An 18,709-nucleotide genomic window follows, 5' to 3' on the forward strand; every position below is an offset into this window, starting at 1 on the left:
AAGAAAATTTTAAAGATTGGTTGGGCGTGGTGGCCCGCGCCTGTGTTCTCCGGTAGGGAAAAAAAGAATTCCAATCATGAATTTGTGTCCTTCACATCTGTTAGCTTCTAATCGCTTTTTTTTTTTTTTTTTTTTTTTTTTGAGGCGGAGTCTCACTGGGTTTCCCAGGCTGGAGAGCAGTGGTACGATCTCGGCTGGCTGCAACCTCCGCCTCCCAGGTTCAAGTGATTCTCCTGCCTCAGCCTTCCAAGTAGTTGGGATTACAGGCGTGCACCACCACACCCAGCTAATTTTTGTATTTTTAGAAGAGACGGGTTTCTCCATGTTGGCCAGGATCCTCTGGAACTCCTGACCGCATGTGACCTGCCTTCCTCGGCCTCCCACAGTGCTGGGATTACAGGTGTGAGCCACTGCGCCCGGCCAGAGTTGCTTTTATCTTTGTTGCCTTCACCAGCATCCCCTGGTGAACGGTTTTTCAGCCCTGTCTCTTCTGGTCCCTGCTGTTTCCAGTGTTCGTGTTGCATACGGTGTTGTTTGGCCCCTATTAGCTATTATTGCATGACAGTCTCGGTAGCTTGTATCATGTGAGCTTGGAGCTGCAGGTATGAAGGTTGGTAAGACCGGTTCTGCTCCTCATCTTTCATGCGCAGCGGGCTACTCAGGGCACCATCTCATAATAAAAGGCAGGTACACAAGCAGTCAAGCCCACCTGTGTTAGCCTATTTCAAGTCTCCAGTGGCCTCCCATCTGCCACTGTCCACTGATCAAAGAAAGACATAATCCGCCCTGGCTCAGTGGTGCACACCGGTAATTCCAGCACTTTGGGAGGCCAAGTGAGGATCATGAGGTCAGAAGTTCGAGACCAGCCTGGCCAACGTGGTGAAACCCCATCTCTACTAAAAATACAAAAATTAGCCAGGTGTGGTGGCATGCACCTGTAGTCCCAGCTACTCCGGAGGCTGAGGCAGGAGAACAACTTGAACCCGGGAGGCAGAGGTTGCAGTGACTGAGATCACACCATTACACTCCAACCTGGGTGACAGAGGGAGACTCTGTCTCAAGAAAAAAAAAAGCAAATTCACCCCTCTGCCCTTTTTGTTCTGTCTGTTCAGACTCTCAATGGATTGAATAATGCCAGCTCACATTGGTGAGGGAAGATCTTTATTCAGTCTGCTGATTCAAATGCTAGTCTCTTCCATAAATACCCTCCTAGACACAGCCATGTTTCACCAGCTATCTGGGCACCTCTTAGCCGAGTCCACACCTGAAATGAACCATCACAGAGAGGCATTCCTTTCCTTTTTATCTATAGGGATGTTTCGTCTTCTACTCAGCATTTGGCTTCCTTGTTTTCCCCACAATATGATGGCATCATTGCCACATTGTTGTTGTTTTTTTGTTTTTTTGGTTATTTTTTTGAGACAGAGTTTCGCTCGTTACCCAGGCTGGAGTGCAATGGCGCGATCTTGACTCACCGCAACCTCCGCCTCCTGGGTTCAAGCAATTCTCCTGCCTCAGCCTCCCGAGTAGCTGGGATTACAGGTGCACATTCACCATGCCCAGCTAATTTTTGTATTTTTAGTAGAGACGAGGTTTCACCTTGTTGACCAGGATGGTCTCGATCTCTTGACCTCGTGATCCACCCACCTCGGCCTCCCAAAGTGCTGGGATTATAGGCGTGAGCCACCGCTCCCGGCCTTGCCACACTGTTTTAACACAGAGGTCAGGGACCGACGGGTAGGGAGGTGGCTAGTCCCTACCCTTCAAATGGAGGCTGGGCAGCTGTGAGGGCTTTAAGAACTGAAGTCTGGGTTTCCACCCCACAGACCTCGCAGATGTACAATTGTGTTTGCATTGGAATTGGAACTTTCTTTTTAAGAGACTGGGTCTGGCTCTGCTGCCCAGGCTGAAGTGCCTGGCACGATCACAGAGAACTCCTGGGTTCAAGCGATCCTCTCACCTCAGCCTCCCAAGTAGCTGGGACTACAGTTGGAACTGATTTTAAGACAGGGTCTCGGATCCTCCAGGCACCTCTCAATTTGTCCTGGATTTGGGAAGAGGGGTGATAAAAACCTACCCAAGGCGGCCGGGCGCGGTGGCTCAAGCCTGTAATCCCAGCACTTTGGGAGGCCAAGGTGGGTGGATCACGAGGTCAAGAAATCGAGACCATCCTGGTCAACATGGTGAAACCCCGTCTCTACTAAAAATACAAAAAATTAGCTGGGCATGGTGGCGCGTGCCTGTAATCCCAGCTACTCGGGAGGCTGAGGCAGGAGAATTGCCTGAACCCAGAAGGCAGAGGTTGCAGTGAGCCGAGATCACGCCATTGCACTCCAGCCTGGGTAACGAGCAAAACTCCGTCTCAAAAAAAAAAAAAAAAAAAACCTACCCAAGGCTGGGTGCGGTGGCTCACTCCTGTAATCCCAGCACTATGGGAGGCCGAGGTCAGGAATTCGAGACCAGCCTGGCCAACATGGTGAAACCCCCGTCTCCATTAAAAATACAAAAATTAGCCAGGCATGGTGGCCAGCACCTGTAATCCCAGCTACTTGGGAGACTGAGGCAGGAGAATGCTTGAACCCGGGAGGCGGAGGTTGCAGTGAGCCGAGACCGTGCCACTGCACTCCAGCCTGGGTGACAGAGGGAGACTCCATCTCAAAAAACAAACAGAAAAAACCAACCCAAATAGACTAAACAAATTCCACATGCACAAGTACAATCCACACAAAAGTAGTGAGTCTGACGTCAGATTGTCCTCGGGAACCAGGATACAGGAAAGAGATGGATGGCTCTGCAATTAGCTCAGGTTTGAATCCTAGCTGTGAACTTGGTCAGGGCTCAGCCTCCTCTGGGCTCCACCTTCTCTTAAAAAACAACAGCAGTCAAGGCTCTTGCCTGCATATGACAAAATTTCTTGTGGCTAAACAGAAAAGGAATTAAAGGCGATGAGGCAGCCCCTGGACACCCCACCTCCCGCCCCAATCCCACATCTCTGAGAAGGCTACAGATTCCGCTTGGTGCTTTGCAGTCAGGAATGAAGCCCACACCCAGCCACACAGGCTTGCTCCTGAGACAGTGCAGCCTCCATCACAGGCACCTGGCTCAGACACACCCGCCAGATCCTCTGCCAGCCTCCTCCAGAAGCCAGAACGCAACCGGGGCAGGTGCCCCTCCACCGCCAGCTCTGGGTCCAGACAACCGGCAGCTCTGATTGGTAGAGGAGCTAGACCACCAGCGGGTTCTGATTGGAGGGTCCTGACTGGTGGAGTTAAGTCACTTGACTACCCTACAGCAAAGGATGCTGGGAAGGGAAATGGCTGCTACTCTAGGGAAGATTTCAATGTGTAGCCTTGGGAATTCCTCAAACCTACATTTAGGTTTGCCAGGTGGCCGAAAGAGGACAGATGTTCCACACACTCTTGCTCAAGAAAGGCAGTGACGATCAAAGGACACAACAGCTCTGCAGATGATAAACAGCAACACTTTTATTTTCCCTCAGTGGCTCCCCAAGTCCCTTAAACTCGTGCCCCTCCTCCCGTCCCCCATGTACCCTCCAAACGAGGTGACAAAGGTGGCAGTGAACAAGTGGGAGGAGGAGAAACACCTTTATTGGAAAAGTTGTGTAGACAAGAGAATGGGGATGAGAGTGAGCATGGGAGGTGGGGTCCAAGAACCTGGTGCCTTTCTCAGAGCCCCTTCCAGGGGCTACGCAGAGATGGGCTGGCACACCCCAGGTCCAGGCACCTAGGTCCTGCGATCCCTTGGGAGAGGGCTTTGTAGGTGGGGAGGGAGGCAAGAGGCCTGGGGTTCCCACGGAGAAGGGGGCAAGAAGCCACCTGGTTTCACCGATCCATGCTGTCATCGGTCGGGCTGGAGAAACACGTCTGTAACAGCTTTTCACAGAACTCCAGCTCCTCCTGGATTGGGCAGGGGCAGGGAGCAAGGGACCTGAGTACAGAGGGAGGACCCTGCCTCCCACACTCTTGGCACCCAGAGGGGATGCCTCTTCTGGCCACCACCCACCCACTCCAGAGGTTAGGCTTCTCTAATCACTGCTCACAGCCATGATTTACTGTCTTCACACGTGTCTGCACTACTTGAACAAAACCCACGGTCTCCCACCGTCATCTCACTAGGTTTGTCTGCCTTAGAGCGGCAGTCTTAGACTCCTTCTCACTCCCAGGTATTGACCACCTCTCAAAACTTTCTGCAGACACAAAGCCCAGAAACAATGACAGAAAGCACTGACAGGTTAAACCATGTAAATATCAAAGATACTTCCAAGGCAAAAGAAAGAAAACGAGGTTGGGGGAAAAATATTTGTGATTCATAGCACAAATGGCTAATACACTTAACACTTAAAGAGCTTAAAAAATCGCCAGGCGCGGTGGCCCACGCCTGTAATCCCAGCACTTTGGGAGGCCGAGGTGGGTGGATCACGAGGTCAAGAGATCGAGACCATACTGGTCAACATAGTGAAACCCCATCTCTACTAAAAATACAAAAAAATTAGCTTGGCATGGTGCCTGTAATCCCAGCTACTCGGGAGGCTGAGGCAGGAGAATTGCCTGAACCCAGGAGGCAGAGGTTGTGGTGAGCCTAGATCGCGCCACTGCACTGCAGCCTGGGTGACAGAGAAAGACTCCATCTCAAAAAAAAAAAAGAAAAGAAAAAACGCTGGGCACGGTGGCTCACTGTAATCCCAGCACTTTGGGAGGCTGAGGTAGGTACATCACGAGGTCAGGAGTTCAAGACCAGCCTGGCCAACATGGTGAAACCCCGTCTCTACTAAAAGACAAAAATTAGCTGGGCATGGTGGCGTGTGCCTGTGATCCCAGCTACTCAGGGGGCTGAGGCAGGAGAATCGCTTGAACCTGGGAGGTGGACATTGCAGTGAGCCAAGACTGCGCCACCGTACAGCAGCCTGGGCAGCAGAGTGAGACTCCATCTCAAAAAAAAAAAAAAAAAAAAAAGAGGCCATCCACACTGTACAGCTGTAAAATGAAAGACCTACTGACGAGACGTGCAGTGCACACAGAGCAAGGGGCAGAAGAGCCATCACAGCGGGGCAGGTTTATTTCGCATAACATACAGAAAAAGAAGAATTCACATGCACCTTTGCTTGTATGCACCTAATATCTTAGGAAGGACACCTGAGCGACTGCATAGCTAGAGGGAAGGGCAGGAGAGAGACTTTTCACTGTTTACCTTCCTGTGGATCTTGTATTTTCAACCACGTGACCATGAAACCTATTCAGAAAGCATTAGTAAAATCTAATTTAGGCCACGTGTGGTGGCTCACGCCTGTAATCCAAGCACTTGGGAGGCCAAGGCCGGCGGATCACCTGAGGTCAGGAGTTCAAGACCAGCCTGACCAACATGGTGAAACCCCGTCTTTAAAAAAAAAACAAAAAAAAACTAATTTAAATCTAATTTGAATGTTTCCACAGATGTATACATAAGTCAACACTTCTCATGTAGGACCCTTTCAGTATGTGCAGACACAAGACTGTCTACAGAGGAATGAACCCAACAGAATAGAATGTCCCAGGGAGGTGGGCGAGTTTGCTAAGCTTGGCTTTGCCGAAGCACCAGGCATTGATTCACTCACTTCAACCAATTAATACATGACTTAACAATCAGTTAACTATTTGAATGTGTAATCAGTTCAGTATGACTCGACATTTGTTACTTATCTAGTTATCTAATCAGTTGTGACTCAGCATTTGTTACTTATCTAGTTATCTAATGAGTTATCATTTATATGCCCCTTATCTATTGAAATCCCTGATGACTTCTTGTCACTTGTTACTCACCTAATATAATTGGTTATTACTTGTCATTTGTTATTTCTTGTCAATTTAATGAAATAGTTCATCATAAAGACACTGGAGTGGTATTATATTCAATTTACATGTACCTACTGTAAACACCTATATTAGGTAATTCAGGTACTAATTAAATGACTTGGTCAACTCCTTAAGAATCTCCAAGGTCTTGTCTCCTTGCTGTCTCTCCTGCACTGACACAGCACGGGACGAATGCTAGGCCTGAAATAAACATCTGCTGAATGGAGGATGAGTGAAACTCAAGAGAACACAAATGAAAGCCTGAACCAGCAGACCCGAGAACCCCCAAGGGCAAGGACTGGCTGGCTTTCCTCTTACTGGGGTCCCTACTACCATACCTGGTCTAACCTGGGGAATTCCTCACCCCTGAGGTCCCTCCCCCTCACACCTGGTCCTCCTCACACCTGTCCCCTCCCCAACTCACCTGGTTCCCTCCCCAAGCACCTGATCATCCTCGAACCCCATCCCCTCCCCCTCACACCTGGTCCTCCTCACACCCTGTCCCCTCCCCATGCACCTGGTCCTCCTGACACCCTGTCCCTTCCCCAACTCACCTGGTCCCCTACCCCAGCACCTGATCATCCTCGAACCCCGTCCCCTCCCCACGCACCTGGTCCTCCTTGCACCCCATCCCCTCCCCACGTACCTGGTCCTCCTTGCACCCCGTTCCCTCCCCACGCACCTGGTCATCCTTGCACCCCATCCCCTCCCCACGCACCTGGTCCTCCTTGCACCCCATCCCCTCCCCATGTACCTGGTCCTCTTTGCACCCCATCCCCTCCCCATGTACCTGGTCCTCCTTGCACCCCATCCCCTCCCCATGTACCTGGTCCTCCTTGCACCCCGTCCCCTCCCCATGTACCTGGTCCTCCTTGCACCTCGTTCCCTCCCCATGTACCTGGTCCTCCTTGCACCCCATCCCCTCCCCATGTACCTGGTCCTCCTTGCACCCCATCCCCTCCCCATGTACCTGGTACTCCTCATGCTGCTGTAGCAGCTGACAGCGGTGGCGGAGGAGCTCCTCCAGGCCCAATTCTGGCTCCCGACACTCACGCACACCCTGCGGGAAGTCTGTCACCAGGCTGTGGGGGACATGAGAGCAGCCCTGAGGACCTCCCTCTATAGGCATCACTGAGCCCCCATCCCCCACTCCGTTCCCTGGCTCACTCAGAAGCCTGGGCAAGTCACTGCCCCACAAGGGGCCTCTGTTTCCCCATCTGCGGAATGGGCCACATGCTGCCTCTGGCCCAGGGTGGGTGCTGAGGGGCTCAGTGAGGGGCCTGATGTGTGTCAACTCCAGGGTGCTGTTCAGAGCTCCAGTGTCACCTGTTTAGACACTAATCCGCTGATGGGGGCATGTATAAAAGCTCTCTTCCTCTTCCGGGACCTCTGTGCCAGCCCTACTGGTGAGGAAACTGAGGCTTCCTGACTCCTACTCCTTTCTGGCCCCACACCCTGCTTCTCCACAGGGAAGGTCCCAACTCCTGGGTCCTTACGGGCTGATTCCTGAGCCACCCCCACCCTGGGGCATCCACCCCAGGCCCCGTCCTCTCAAGGTGCCAAAGTACCTGCACAGGGCTCCAAGCACATGCTCATGGAAGGGGCTGTGCTCTGTCCGCACCAGGGCCACCAGCTGCTGGACCATCCCCATGGAGCACAGAGTCCCTGAGGGGAGGGCTGCAGGGGTCAGAGAGGCAGCCCCCATCCATCTCCTATGCCCTCCCCCTCTCCCACACCTGTACCCACCCCAGGGCGTCTGCTCCCCCACTCCTGCCCTCACTCAAGGCCTGCCACACCTTTGTGTTCGGGGTGGCCCACCAGCAGGTTCTGCAGCAGGAATGCTGATTTGACCTTGAGCTTCTGCACCTGCTGCTGCATGGCCCGCATCAACACAGAGAAGCCATCCAGGCGGAGGAACTGCAGCAGCCCAGCCTCCTGCTCTCGGACCAGACCTGGGGGAGGGGGACAGAGTCCTGAGCTTGCAGTTACCACCACCAGCACTGCAATCACAACCACTACCACCACCATAATCATCATCACCATCCTCACCATCACTATCACCACCATCACCACCACCACCACCACCATCACCACCACCATCACCACTACTACCATCACCACCATAACCACCATCACCATCATCATTATCACCATTACCATCACCACCACAACTGCCATCACCACCATCATCACCATCACCACTACTACCATCACCATCACCATCTACCATCATCACCATCACCATCATCACCATCACCACTACTACCATCACCATCACCATCTACCATCATCACCATCACCATCATCATCACCACTACTACCATCACCACCATCACCATCACCATCACCACTACCATCACCACCATCATCACTATCATCACCATTGCCACCATCACCACCATAACCATCATCACCCCATCACCATCACATCATCATCACCATCACTACCACCATCACCACCACAACCGCCATCACCACCACCATCACCATTACCACTACCATCACCACCATCATCACTATCATCACCATTGCCACCATCACCACCATAACCATCATCACCCCATCACCATCACATCATCATCACCATCACTACTACCATCACCACCACAACTGCCATCACCACCACCATCATCACCATTACCACTACCATCACCACCATCATCACTATCATCACCATTGCCACCATCACCACCATAATCACCATTACCATCACCATCACCATCATCACCATCACCATCACCATCATCACCATCACTACTACCATCACCACCATAACCGCCATCACCACTACTACCATCATCACCATCACTACCATAACCACCATCACGATCACCACCATCATCGCTATCATCACCATCACCACCATAACCATCACCACCACCATCATCACCATCACCACTACTACCATCACCACCATAAGCACCATCACCACCACCATCACCACCATCATCGCTATCATCACCATCACCACCATAACCATCACCACCACCATCATCACCATCACCACTACTACCATCACCACCATAAGCACCATCACCACCACCATCACCACCATCACCATCATCACCCCATCACCATCACCATCATCATCGCCATCACCATCACTACCACCATCACCACTACCATCATCATCACCATCATCATCACCATTACCACTACCATCACCACCATCATCACTATCATCACCATTGCCACCATCACCACCATAATCACCATTACCATCACCATCACCATCATCACCATCACCATCACCATCATCACCATCACTACTACCATCACCACCATAACCGCCATCACCACTACTATCATCACCATCACCACTACTACCATCATCACCATCACTACCATAACCACCATCACGATCACCACCATCATCGCTATCATCACCATCACCACCATAACCATCACCACCACCATCATCATCACCATCACCACTACTACCATCACCACCATAAGCACCATCACCACCATCACCATCATCACCCCATCACCATCACCATCATCATCGCCATCACCATCACTACCACCATCACCACCACCATCATCATCACCATCATCACCATCACCATTACCATCACCACCATCATCACTATCACCACCATTACCACCATCACCACCATAACCATCATTACCATCACTACTACCATCACCACCATAACCACCACCACCACTATCACCACCATAATCACCATCACCACCACCATCATCATTATCACCATCGACATTACCACCACCACCATCACTATCATCACCATTGCCACCATCACCACCATAACCACCATCACCACCATCATCACCATCACCATCGACATTACCATCACCACCATCATCACTATCATCACCATTGCCACCATCACCACCAGAACCATCATCACCATCACCAACATCATGACTATCATCACCATTGTCACGATAACCACCATAACCATCACCATTGCCACCATCACCATCACCATCATCACCATCACTACTCCCATCACCACCATAACCATCATCACCACTACTATCATCGTCACTATCACCACTACTACCATCACCACCATAAGCACCATCACCACCGCCATCACTATCATCACCATTGCCACCATCACCACCATCATCATCACCACCACTACCATCACCACCATCACCATTGCCACCATCACCACGACCATCACCACCATCACCATCACCATCATCATCACCATCACCATCACTACTGCCCTCACCACCATCATCACTATCGTCACCATCACCATCACCATCATCACCCCATCACCACCAACATTACCATGACCATCATCACCCCATCACCATCACCATCATCATCATCACCACCATCACCATCACCACCATCACCATCATCACCATCACCACTACCCTCACCACCATCATCACTATCGTCACCATTACCACCATCACCACCATCACCCCATCACCACCATTACCATGACCATCATCACCCCATCACCATCACCATCATCATCATCACCACCATCACCATCATCACCACCATCACCATCATCACCATCACCATCACCACTACCCTCACCACCATCATCACTATCGTCACCATTACCACCATCACCCCCATCACCCCATCACCACCATTACCATGACCATCATCACCTCACCACCATCACCATCATCATCACCACCATCACCATCACCACCATCACTATTATCACCATCGCCACCATCACCATCACTACCATTAACAATGTAATCATCATCAATCACGGTGGCTCATGCCTGTAATCCCAGCACTTTGGGTGGCCAAGGAGGGCGGATCACGAGGTCAAGAGATCAAGACCATCCTGGCCAACATAGTGAAACCTCATCTCCACTAAAAAAAAAAATAATAAAAAATCATCAATCATCACTACCACTGACTACCATCATCATTAGCCATGGGCCTGCATATGCAAGCATTATCTTTTTTTGAAGTATGTTTTTGAGATACAATTCACAACCCACACAGTTCAACCTTTAAAGATATTCACAGGGTTGTAAAACCATCACCGCTAACTCTAGGACATTTTCCAGACCCCCCAAAGGAAAACCCCATGCCTATGAGCAGTCATTCCCGATTTCCCCTCCCTCTGCCCCCGGCAACCACAGATATATTTTCTGCCTTTACGGATTTTCCTGTCCCAGACAAACATATGTCACAAATATTCATAAAATATGTGACCTTATGTGTCTGGCTGCTTTCACTCAGCATGATGTTTTCCGGGTCCATTCATGTTATAAACGGTATCAGCACTTCATTCCTTTACATGGCTGAATAATATTCCACTGCATGCATATACCACATTTTATCCATTCCTCCAGTGATGGAAGCATTGTGTCTTATTTTATTTATTTACTTTTTATTTATTCATTCATTTTGAGATGGAGTTTTGTTCTGTTGCCCAGGCTGGAGTATTCAACGGAGCAATCTTGGCTCACTGCAACCTCTGCTCCCGGGTTCAAGCTATTCTCCAGCCTCAGCCTCCCAAGTAACTTGCATTACACTAACCTGCCACCACACTCAGCTAAATTTTGTATTTATAGTAGAGATGGGGTTTCACCACATTGGCCAGGTTGGTCTCTAACTCCTGGCCTAAAGTGATCCACTTGCCTGGGCCTCCCAAAGTGATGAGATTACAGGTGTGAGCCACTGTGCCTGGCTGCATCATCTTTTTTTTTTTTTTTTGAGATGGACTCTTGCTCTGTTGCCCAGGCTGGAGTGCAGTGGTATGATCTCAGTTCACTGCAACCTCCACCTCCTGGGGGTCAAGTGATTCTCCTACCTCAGCCTCCTGAGTAGCTGGGATTACAGACACATGCTACCATGCCTGGCTAATTTTTGTATTTTTAGTAGAGACAAGGTTTCACCATGCTGGCCAGGCTGATCTCGAACTCCTAACCTCCGGATCCACCCACCTCAACCTCTCAAAGGGCTGGGATTACAGGCATGAGCCACCACGCCTGGACACTTCCTCCCACCAGACGGAGTCTCTCTCTGTTGCTCAGGCTGGAGTGCAATGGCATGATCTTGGCTCACTGCCACCTCTGCTTTCCAGGTTCAAGCCATTCTCTTGCCTCAGCCTCCTGAGTAGCTGGGATCACAGGCATGCACCACTACACACAGCTAATTTTCATATTTTGAGTAGAGATGAGGTTTCATCATGTTGGCCAGGATGGTCTTGAACTCCAGACCTCGTGATCCACCCACCTCGGTCTCCCAAAGCGCTGGGATTACAGGCATGAGCCACCACACCCGGCCAGTATCATCTCCTTTCAATCCTCACAATTATCCTGGAGGTATGTGCCTTCAGAATTCCATTTTACAGATGAGGAGGCCCGGAGAGCCATGCGTGCATCACCTTCACCCAGAGGGCAATGAGAACTCTGGAAGGCCTCCCAGCAGGATGAGAGCTGACCCTGGGGGTGTACCTCCAGTAACGTGCCCACTCCTGCGTAGGCTCTAGGCCTGCGCTACTCAAGGACAGAAGCCACTAGCAACTTTTGGCCACTGAACACTGATATGTGGCCAGGGAGACTGAGGAAAAGAGTTGTTCATTTCATTTACGTTCAATTCATTTAAACTTAATGTGAAAAACTGAAGCAGTGTAAACTATCTTCCATTAAACACAATGTTGCCTGGGCTGGTGGCTCATGCCTATAATCCCAGGACTTTGGGAGGCCAAGGTGGGTGGATCACTTGAGGTCAGGAGTTCAAGACCAGCCTGGCCAACAGTCAGGCTGTCTGACTGAAAAATAAAAATTAAAAAATTTTTAATTTTTAAAATTAAAAATTAATTATCATCTCTACTAAAAATAAAAAATTGGCCGAGCATGGTGGTGGGCACCTGGATCCCAGCTACTCGGGAGGCAGAGGCAGGAAAATCTCTTGAACCCGGGACGCAGAGGTTGCGGTGAGCCGAGATCGTGCCATTGCACTCCAGCCTGAGCAAAAGCAGCAAAACTCCATCTTAAAAAAAAAAAAAAAAAAAGCACAGCATTGTTACTCTGGTACACTCCACTCCCACTGAAAACTCAGCATCTGAGTTGTGACGTGCTTTATTTGTAAAATGCACACACACTAGGTTTTGAAGACTTAGCATGACAAAAATTTAAACTATCTCGTTAATAGTCCATATTAATCACATGTTGGAATTATAATAGTTTGGACATGGTGGGTTAAATCAAACGTTATTGAGTTATTTTCTGAGGCAGAGTCTCGCTCTGTCACCCAGGCTGGACTGCAGCAGGAGTTGGCTCACTGCAATACCAAGCAATTTTTGTGCCTCAGTCTCCTCGGTAGCTGGGATTACAGGTGTGCCCCGCCATACCTGGCTAATTTTTAAAATATTTTTAATAGAGATGGGGTTTCCCATTTGGCCAGGCTGCTCTTGAACTCCTGGCCTCAAGGGATCCGCCCATCTCGGCCTCCCAGAATGCTGAGATTACAGGTGTGAGGCACTGCACCCGGCCAAATGTTATTTAATTAAAGAAAAAAGAACAGGTATGCCGGTAGTAGAGACATGAAGAGTCACCTCATTCAGTCCGTCAGTGCAGCTTGTCAGCTCTACCTTCAAAACGTACCCGGAGCGACCTGTCCCCTTTACGCCAAGGTTTCTCCACCTGGTTGGTATCCAGGGCCAGATCACTCTGGGTTGGGAGGCCCATCCTGTGCATTGCAGGATGTGAAACAGCATGCCTGGACTCTACCCAGTAGATGCCAATAGTCCCTCCCAGCTGTGACAACTAAAAATGTCTCCAGTCACATGTCTAAATGTCTTGTGGAGGACACGCGTGCCCCTGTTTGAGAACCACTGCTCCCTACAACCTTGATCTCTTGCCTAGGTTATCAGCATGACCCCCAGCTCGCCGCCCACCTTCCACCCACCCTCACTGCATTCACCCTCTTCTCTGTGTGGCAGCTGGGGGCAGGGATCACAGCATGGCTGCCGTCATTTTTGGAGCGAAAGCCAAAGTTACCACTGCAGCCCACACATCTCGCTTAAAAAAGTTACGCTTATTCAGCGCTAAAAAGAAATGAGCTATCAAGCCAAGAAAAGACACGGAGGAACACTAAAAGCATATTACTAAGCCAAAGAAGCCAGTCTGAAAAGGCTGCCGATTGCATGGTTCCAAGTATATGACACTCTGTAAAAGGCAAAACTTTGGAGACAGTAAAAAGATCAGGGTGGGATGACTAGCTGGAGCACAGAGGGTTTGCAGGGCAGTGAAATGACTGTGTAATATCACGGTGGTGGATCCATGTCACCATACAGCTGTCCAAGCCCACAGCATGTACAGCACCAAGAGTGAGCCCCAGTGCCACCTATGGACTCTGGTGACAATGACGTGCCCGTGCAGGTTCATCGACTGTAATAAACGTGCCACTCTGGTGGACAGTGGGGGATGCAGTAACAAGGAACCACTCTGGAATGGCTTAACAGAGGGTGAGCAAGTCCATCCCCTCCTGGGAAGGGCAGGAAATGCAGGGACACCACTGCCTCAGGAGCAGGAGCACACCCTGCAAATGGCTGCCAGCACCGAACTCACCTAAGGGTATTGGGACAGCCACACAATGGCATACCCTACAGCCACCAAAAAAAAGGACAGATGCCACTGAATGGTACACTTTAACATTTTCATGTGAATTTTACTCCCAAACAAAAAATAGGCATCCGAGCTCCCAGAGCTCTTGCCCTGCATCGTGGACAGCTTTCGCTGGGGAAGCCGACCACCATGTTGTAAGGCTCCTCAAGCAGCCCGAGCTTCTGGCCAACAGCCAGCAAAACTCAGCCAGCCCCACAGGAGCCACCGTAGAAGCCCATCTCTAGCACCCTTCCCTCAGAGGGATTAACAAGGTGCAGTGCACAGGGCTCAGTGCAAACACACCTTTAGGGAAAGTCACCCGGCTGACAGCTGACCACAGCCTCACGAAGACGCAAAGCCAGAAGTGGCCCTCCTGGTGGCGGGGGGGCCCTCCTGCATTGCGGAACCACAGCCAGGGGAAAGATGACAGCTCCCGTTGCCTAATAGGACAGAGGCAGGTCCAGGTGTGCAACAGTCAGGATGGGCTGCTCCAGCCATGCACATACGAGGAAAAGAGATGCATCTGTGTGTGTCTATGTGTCCACACACCACACACCACATACCACATATCCCACACCCACACCACGAACACACATCACACACACCCCACGCACATCCATGTACTACACATACGTACCACACATACACACACTGCACACCCCACACACACATACATACGTCTCCCAGCACACACATCCCACACCCATACACAGGCAACACACACACCACACACATGCAACACACTCCCCATACCACACACACCTCCACCTAGGTAACACACACCCCAGGTACACACCCTACACATGCACCACATGCCCACGCCACACCCACACCACACACACACCCACATCTGTCCTTACAGATTAAAATCTCTGGAAGCAGAAACTGGTGTAACAGTGGTTTTCTCTGGAATGGGGACCGGGTTTGGGGACAAGGACCTTTTGCTATGTACTCTTTTGTGCCTATTAAACGATGTCACTGCCTCACAGATTTTTTTAAATATGTAATGACCTTTTCTTTGAGACGGGGTCTCACTGTCACCCAGGCTGAGAGTACAGTGGTGCGATCTCAGCTGACTGCAGCTTCCACCTCCCGGGCTCAGATAATCCTCCCTCCTCAGCCTCCTGGGTAGCTGAGACCAGGAATGAGCCACCAAGATGGATGAAAGACTTCTTTTTTACTTATTTTTAAATTTATTTACTTTTTATTTATTTATTTTTTTTGAGACAAAGTCTAGCTCTGTGGCTCAGGCTGGAGCGCAGTGGCGCAGTCTCAGCTCACTGCAACCTCCGGCTCCCGGGTTCAAGCGATTTTCCTGCCTCAGCCTCTCAAGTGGCTGGACTACAGGGACGTGCCATCATGCCCGGCTAATTTTTGTATTTTTAGTAGAGGTGGGGTTTCACCATATTGGTCAGGCTGGTCTTGAACTCCTGACCTCATGATCTGCCCACCATGGCCTCCAAAAGTGCTGGGATTCTAGGCGTGAGCCACTGCGCCTGGCAAAACTTCTTTTTTAATATAAGCTATTAGAAGAATACTCTGCCAGCCCCTCCACACCCTGCTCTGGCCCTCAGGGACACCATGCCTTCTCTCTGGGCTTTGTGGCTGAGCTACCCCATGTCTGTCTGCCTCGTTTTGGCTGTGACTTTCCAAGTGCCACCTTCTCCAAGGCTCCTTTCCTCGCCTCATCAGAATGCTTCCTTCTTCCGGAATCTCCTCCTACCCAAACTCTTCCTGTTCCCTGCCCAGCCTCTGCATGGCTGGGGCCACCATCTGCCAGGAACATAACACGCCAATTCCAGGGCTCGGGATACATGGGGTAAGAGGGAGAAAGGAGGTGCCGGACCCACTTGCAGCCCCCATTTCAACGACCACGTAGGCTGCTGGAGTTTAAAAATTGCCAACCTTGGTCGGGCGCGGTGGCTCACACCTGTAATCCCAGCACTTTGGGAGGCCGAGGCAGGTGGATCACGAGGTCAAGAGATTGAGACCATCCTGGTCAACATGGTAAAACCCCATCTCTACTAAAAATAGAAAAAATTAGCTGGGCATGGTGGTGTGTGCCTGTAATCCCAGCTACTCGGGAGGCTGAGGCAGGAGAATTGCCTGAACCCAGGAGGCGGAGGCTGCGGTGAGCCGAGATCACACCATTGCACTCCAGCCTGGGTAACAAGAGCAAAACTCCGTCTCAAAAAAAAAAAAAAAAAAAAAAAAATTTGCCAACCTCAAGGCCAGGTGCAATGGCTCATGCCTGTAATCCCAGCACTTTGGGAGGCCAAGGCGGGCAGACCACCTCAAGTCAGGAGTTAGAGACCAGCCTGACCAACGCAGAGAAACCCTGTCTCTACTAAAAATACAAAAACTTAGCCAGGCCTGGTGGTGCATGCCAGTAATCCTAGCTACTTGGGAAGCTGAGGTAGGACAATCGCTTGAACCTGGGAGGCAGAGGTTATGGTGAGCGGAGATCATGCCATTATACTCCAGCCTGGGCAACAAGGGTGAAACTCTGTCTCAAAAAAAAAATAGCCAACCTCGAACAGATTGAATGCAGAGTTACCATATGACCCAGCAACTCCACTGCTAGGTGTACACCCAAGAGAACGGAAAACAAATGTCCACAAAAAGACCTGTGCAGCCATGTTTACAGAGATAGAAGAGAGAGCGCCCGGAGGCAGAAGGAAAGCAGTGTCTGTCAGCAGACAGGTGCAGGGACAGCCAGGGCACGGTGGATCCACACAACAGACAGGTTCAGCCACAAGCAGGAGCACAGCTCCGACACCCACCACCATGCGGGGACCTTACACCGCACGAAAGGAGCCAGGCACAAAAGGCCACACAGTGTGGGCTTCCATTTGTACAAATGTCCTGCGGAGGGAAATCCTTAGACGGTAAGCAGATTCACGTTACAGAGGCCTGGGGAGAAGGCAGTTGCGGACTGACTGCTTGATGGGTACAGGGTTTCTACTTGTAGAGGAAGAGGAAACGTTCTGAAATTGGACAGGCATAGTGGCTCATGCCTGTAATCCCAGCATTTTAGGAGGCTGAGGAGGGTGGATCACCTGATGTCAGGAGTTTGAGACCAGCCTGGCCAACACGGTGAAACACCATCTCTACTAAAAATACAAAAATTAGCCGTGCGTGGCGGCAGGTGTGTGTAATCCCAGCTACTTGGGAAGCTGAGGCAGGAGAACTGCTTGAACCTGGGAGGCAGAGGTTGCAGTGAGCCGAGATCACACCACCGCACTCCAGCCTGGGTGACAAGACGAGACTCTGTCTCAAAAAAAAAAAGTCAGAAAATGGGCTGGGCGCGGTGGCTCAAGCCTGTAATCCCAGCACTTTGGGAGGCCGAGGCGGGTGGATCACAAGGTCAAGAGATCGAGACCCTCCTGGTCAACATGGTGAAACCCCGTCTCTACTAAAAATACAAAAATTAGCTGGGCATGGTGGTGCGTGCCTGTAGTCCCAGCTACTCAGGAGGCTGAGGCAGGAGAATTGCCTGAACCCAGGAGGCGGAGGTTGTGGTGAGCCGATATCGCGCCATTGCACTCCAGCCTGGGTAACAAGAGCGAAACTCCGTCTCAAAAAAAAAAAAAAAAAAAAGAAAATGTTCTGAAATTAGATAGTGACTGTCGACAGCCATACCACCCCGAACACACCTGATCTCAACTAAAATGAGGTAGGGATGACAGCTGCACAACGTTGTGAAGGAGCTAGGAAATACTCAGGGGTTTGTTTGTGTTTTCAGACAGGTCTTGCTCTGTCGTACAGGCTGGAGATTCGATCATGGCTCACTGCAGCCTCGACCTTCCACGCTCAAGCAATCCTCCCATCTCAGTCTCCTGGGTAGCTGGAGCTAATATCACACGCCACCATGCCCAGCTAATTTTTTAATTTTTTTTTTTTTTTTTTGAGACAGAGTTTCACTCTTGTTACCCAGGCTGGAGTGCAATGGCGCGATCTCGGCTCACCGCAACCTCCGCCTCCTGGGTTCAGGCAATTCTCTTGCCTCAGCCTCCCGAGTAGCTGGGACTACAGGCACGCACCACCATGCCCAGCTAATTTTTTGGATTTTTAGTAGAGACGGGGTTTCACCATGTTGACCAGGATGGTCTCAATCTCTTGACCTTGTGATCCACCCGCCTCAGCTTCCCAAAGTGCTGGGATTATAGGCATGAGCCACCGCGCCCGGCCAGTAATTTTTTAATCTTTGTAGGGATGGGGGGTCTCCCTATGTTGCCCAGACTGGTCTCAGACTTAATCCTGGGCTCTAGAAGTTCTCCTGCCTT

General features: G+C 50.6%; 1 protein-coding gene across 8 annotated transcripts in view; it reads right to left on the reverse strand.

Moving 5' to 3' along the window:
* Window positions 1-3,463: 3,463 nt before the first annotated feature.
* HSPBP1 (HSPA (Hsp70) binding protein 1) overlaps window positions 3,464-18,709 on the reverse strand; it is a 29,111-nt gene continuing 13,865 nt past the window's right edge. For all 8 annotated transcript variants that reach the window (XM_078360897.1, XM_035285963.3, XM_035285958.3 and 5 more), the window contains 4 exons: window positions 7,646-7,801; window positions 7,418-7,514; window positions 6,820-6,931; window positions 3,464-3,917 (listed from right to left, as the gene is read on the reverse strand). In XM_078360897.1, coding sequence (XP_078217023.1) covers window positions 3,843-3,917; window positions 6,820-6,931; window positions 7,418-7,514; window positions 7,646-7,801 — 440 coding nt within the window. In that variant the 3' untranslated portion in view covers window positions 3,464-3,842. The remainder of the gene's footprint in view (window positions 3,918-6,819; window positions 6,932-7,417; window positions 7,515-7,645; window positions 7,802-18,709) is intronic.

The sequence above is a fragment of the Callithrix jacchus genome, chromosome 22 (genome assembly GCF_049354715.1).
Source record: "Callithrix jacchus isolate 240 chromosome 22, calJac240_pri, whole genome shotgun sequence".
NCBI classification, from domain to species: domain Eukaryota; kingdom Metazoa; phylum Chordata; class Mammalia; order Primates; family Cebidae; genus Callithrix; species Callithrix jacchus.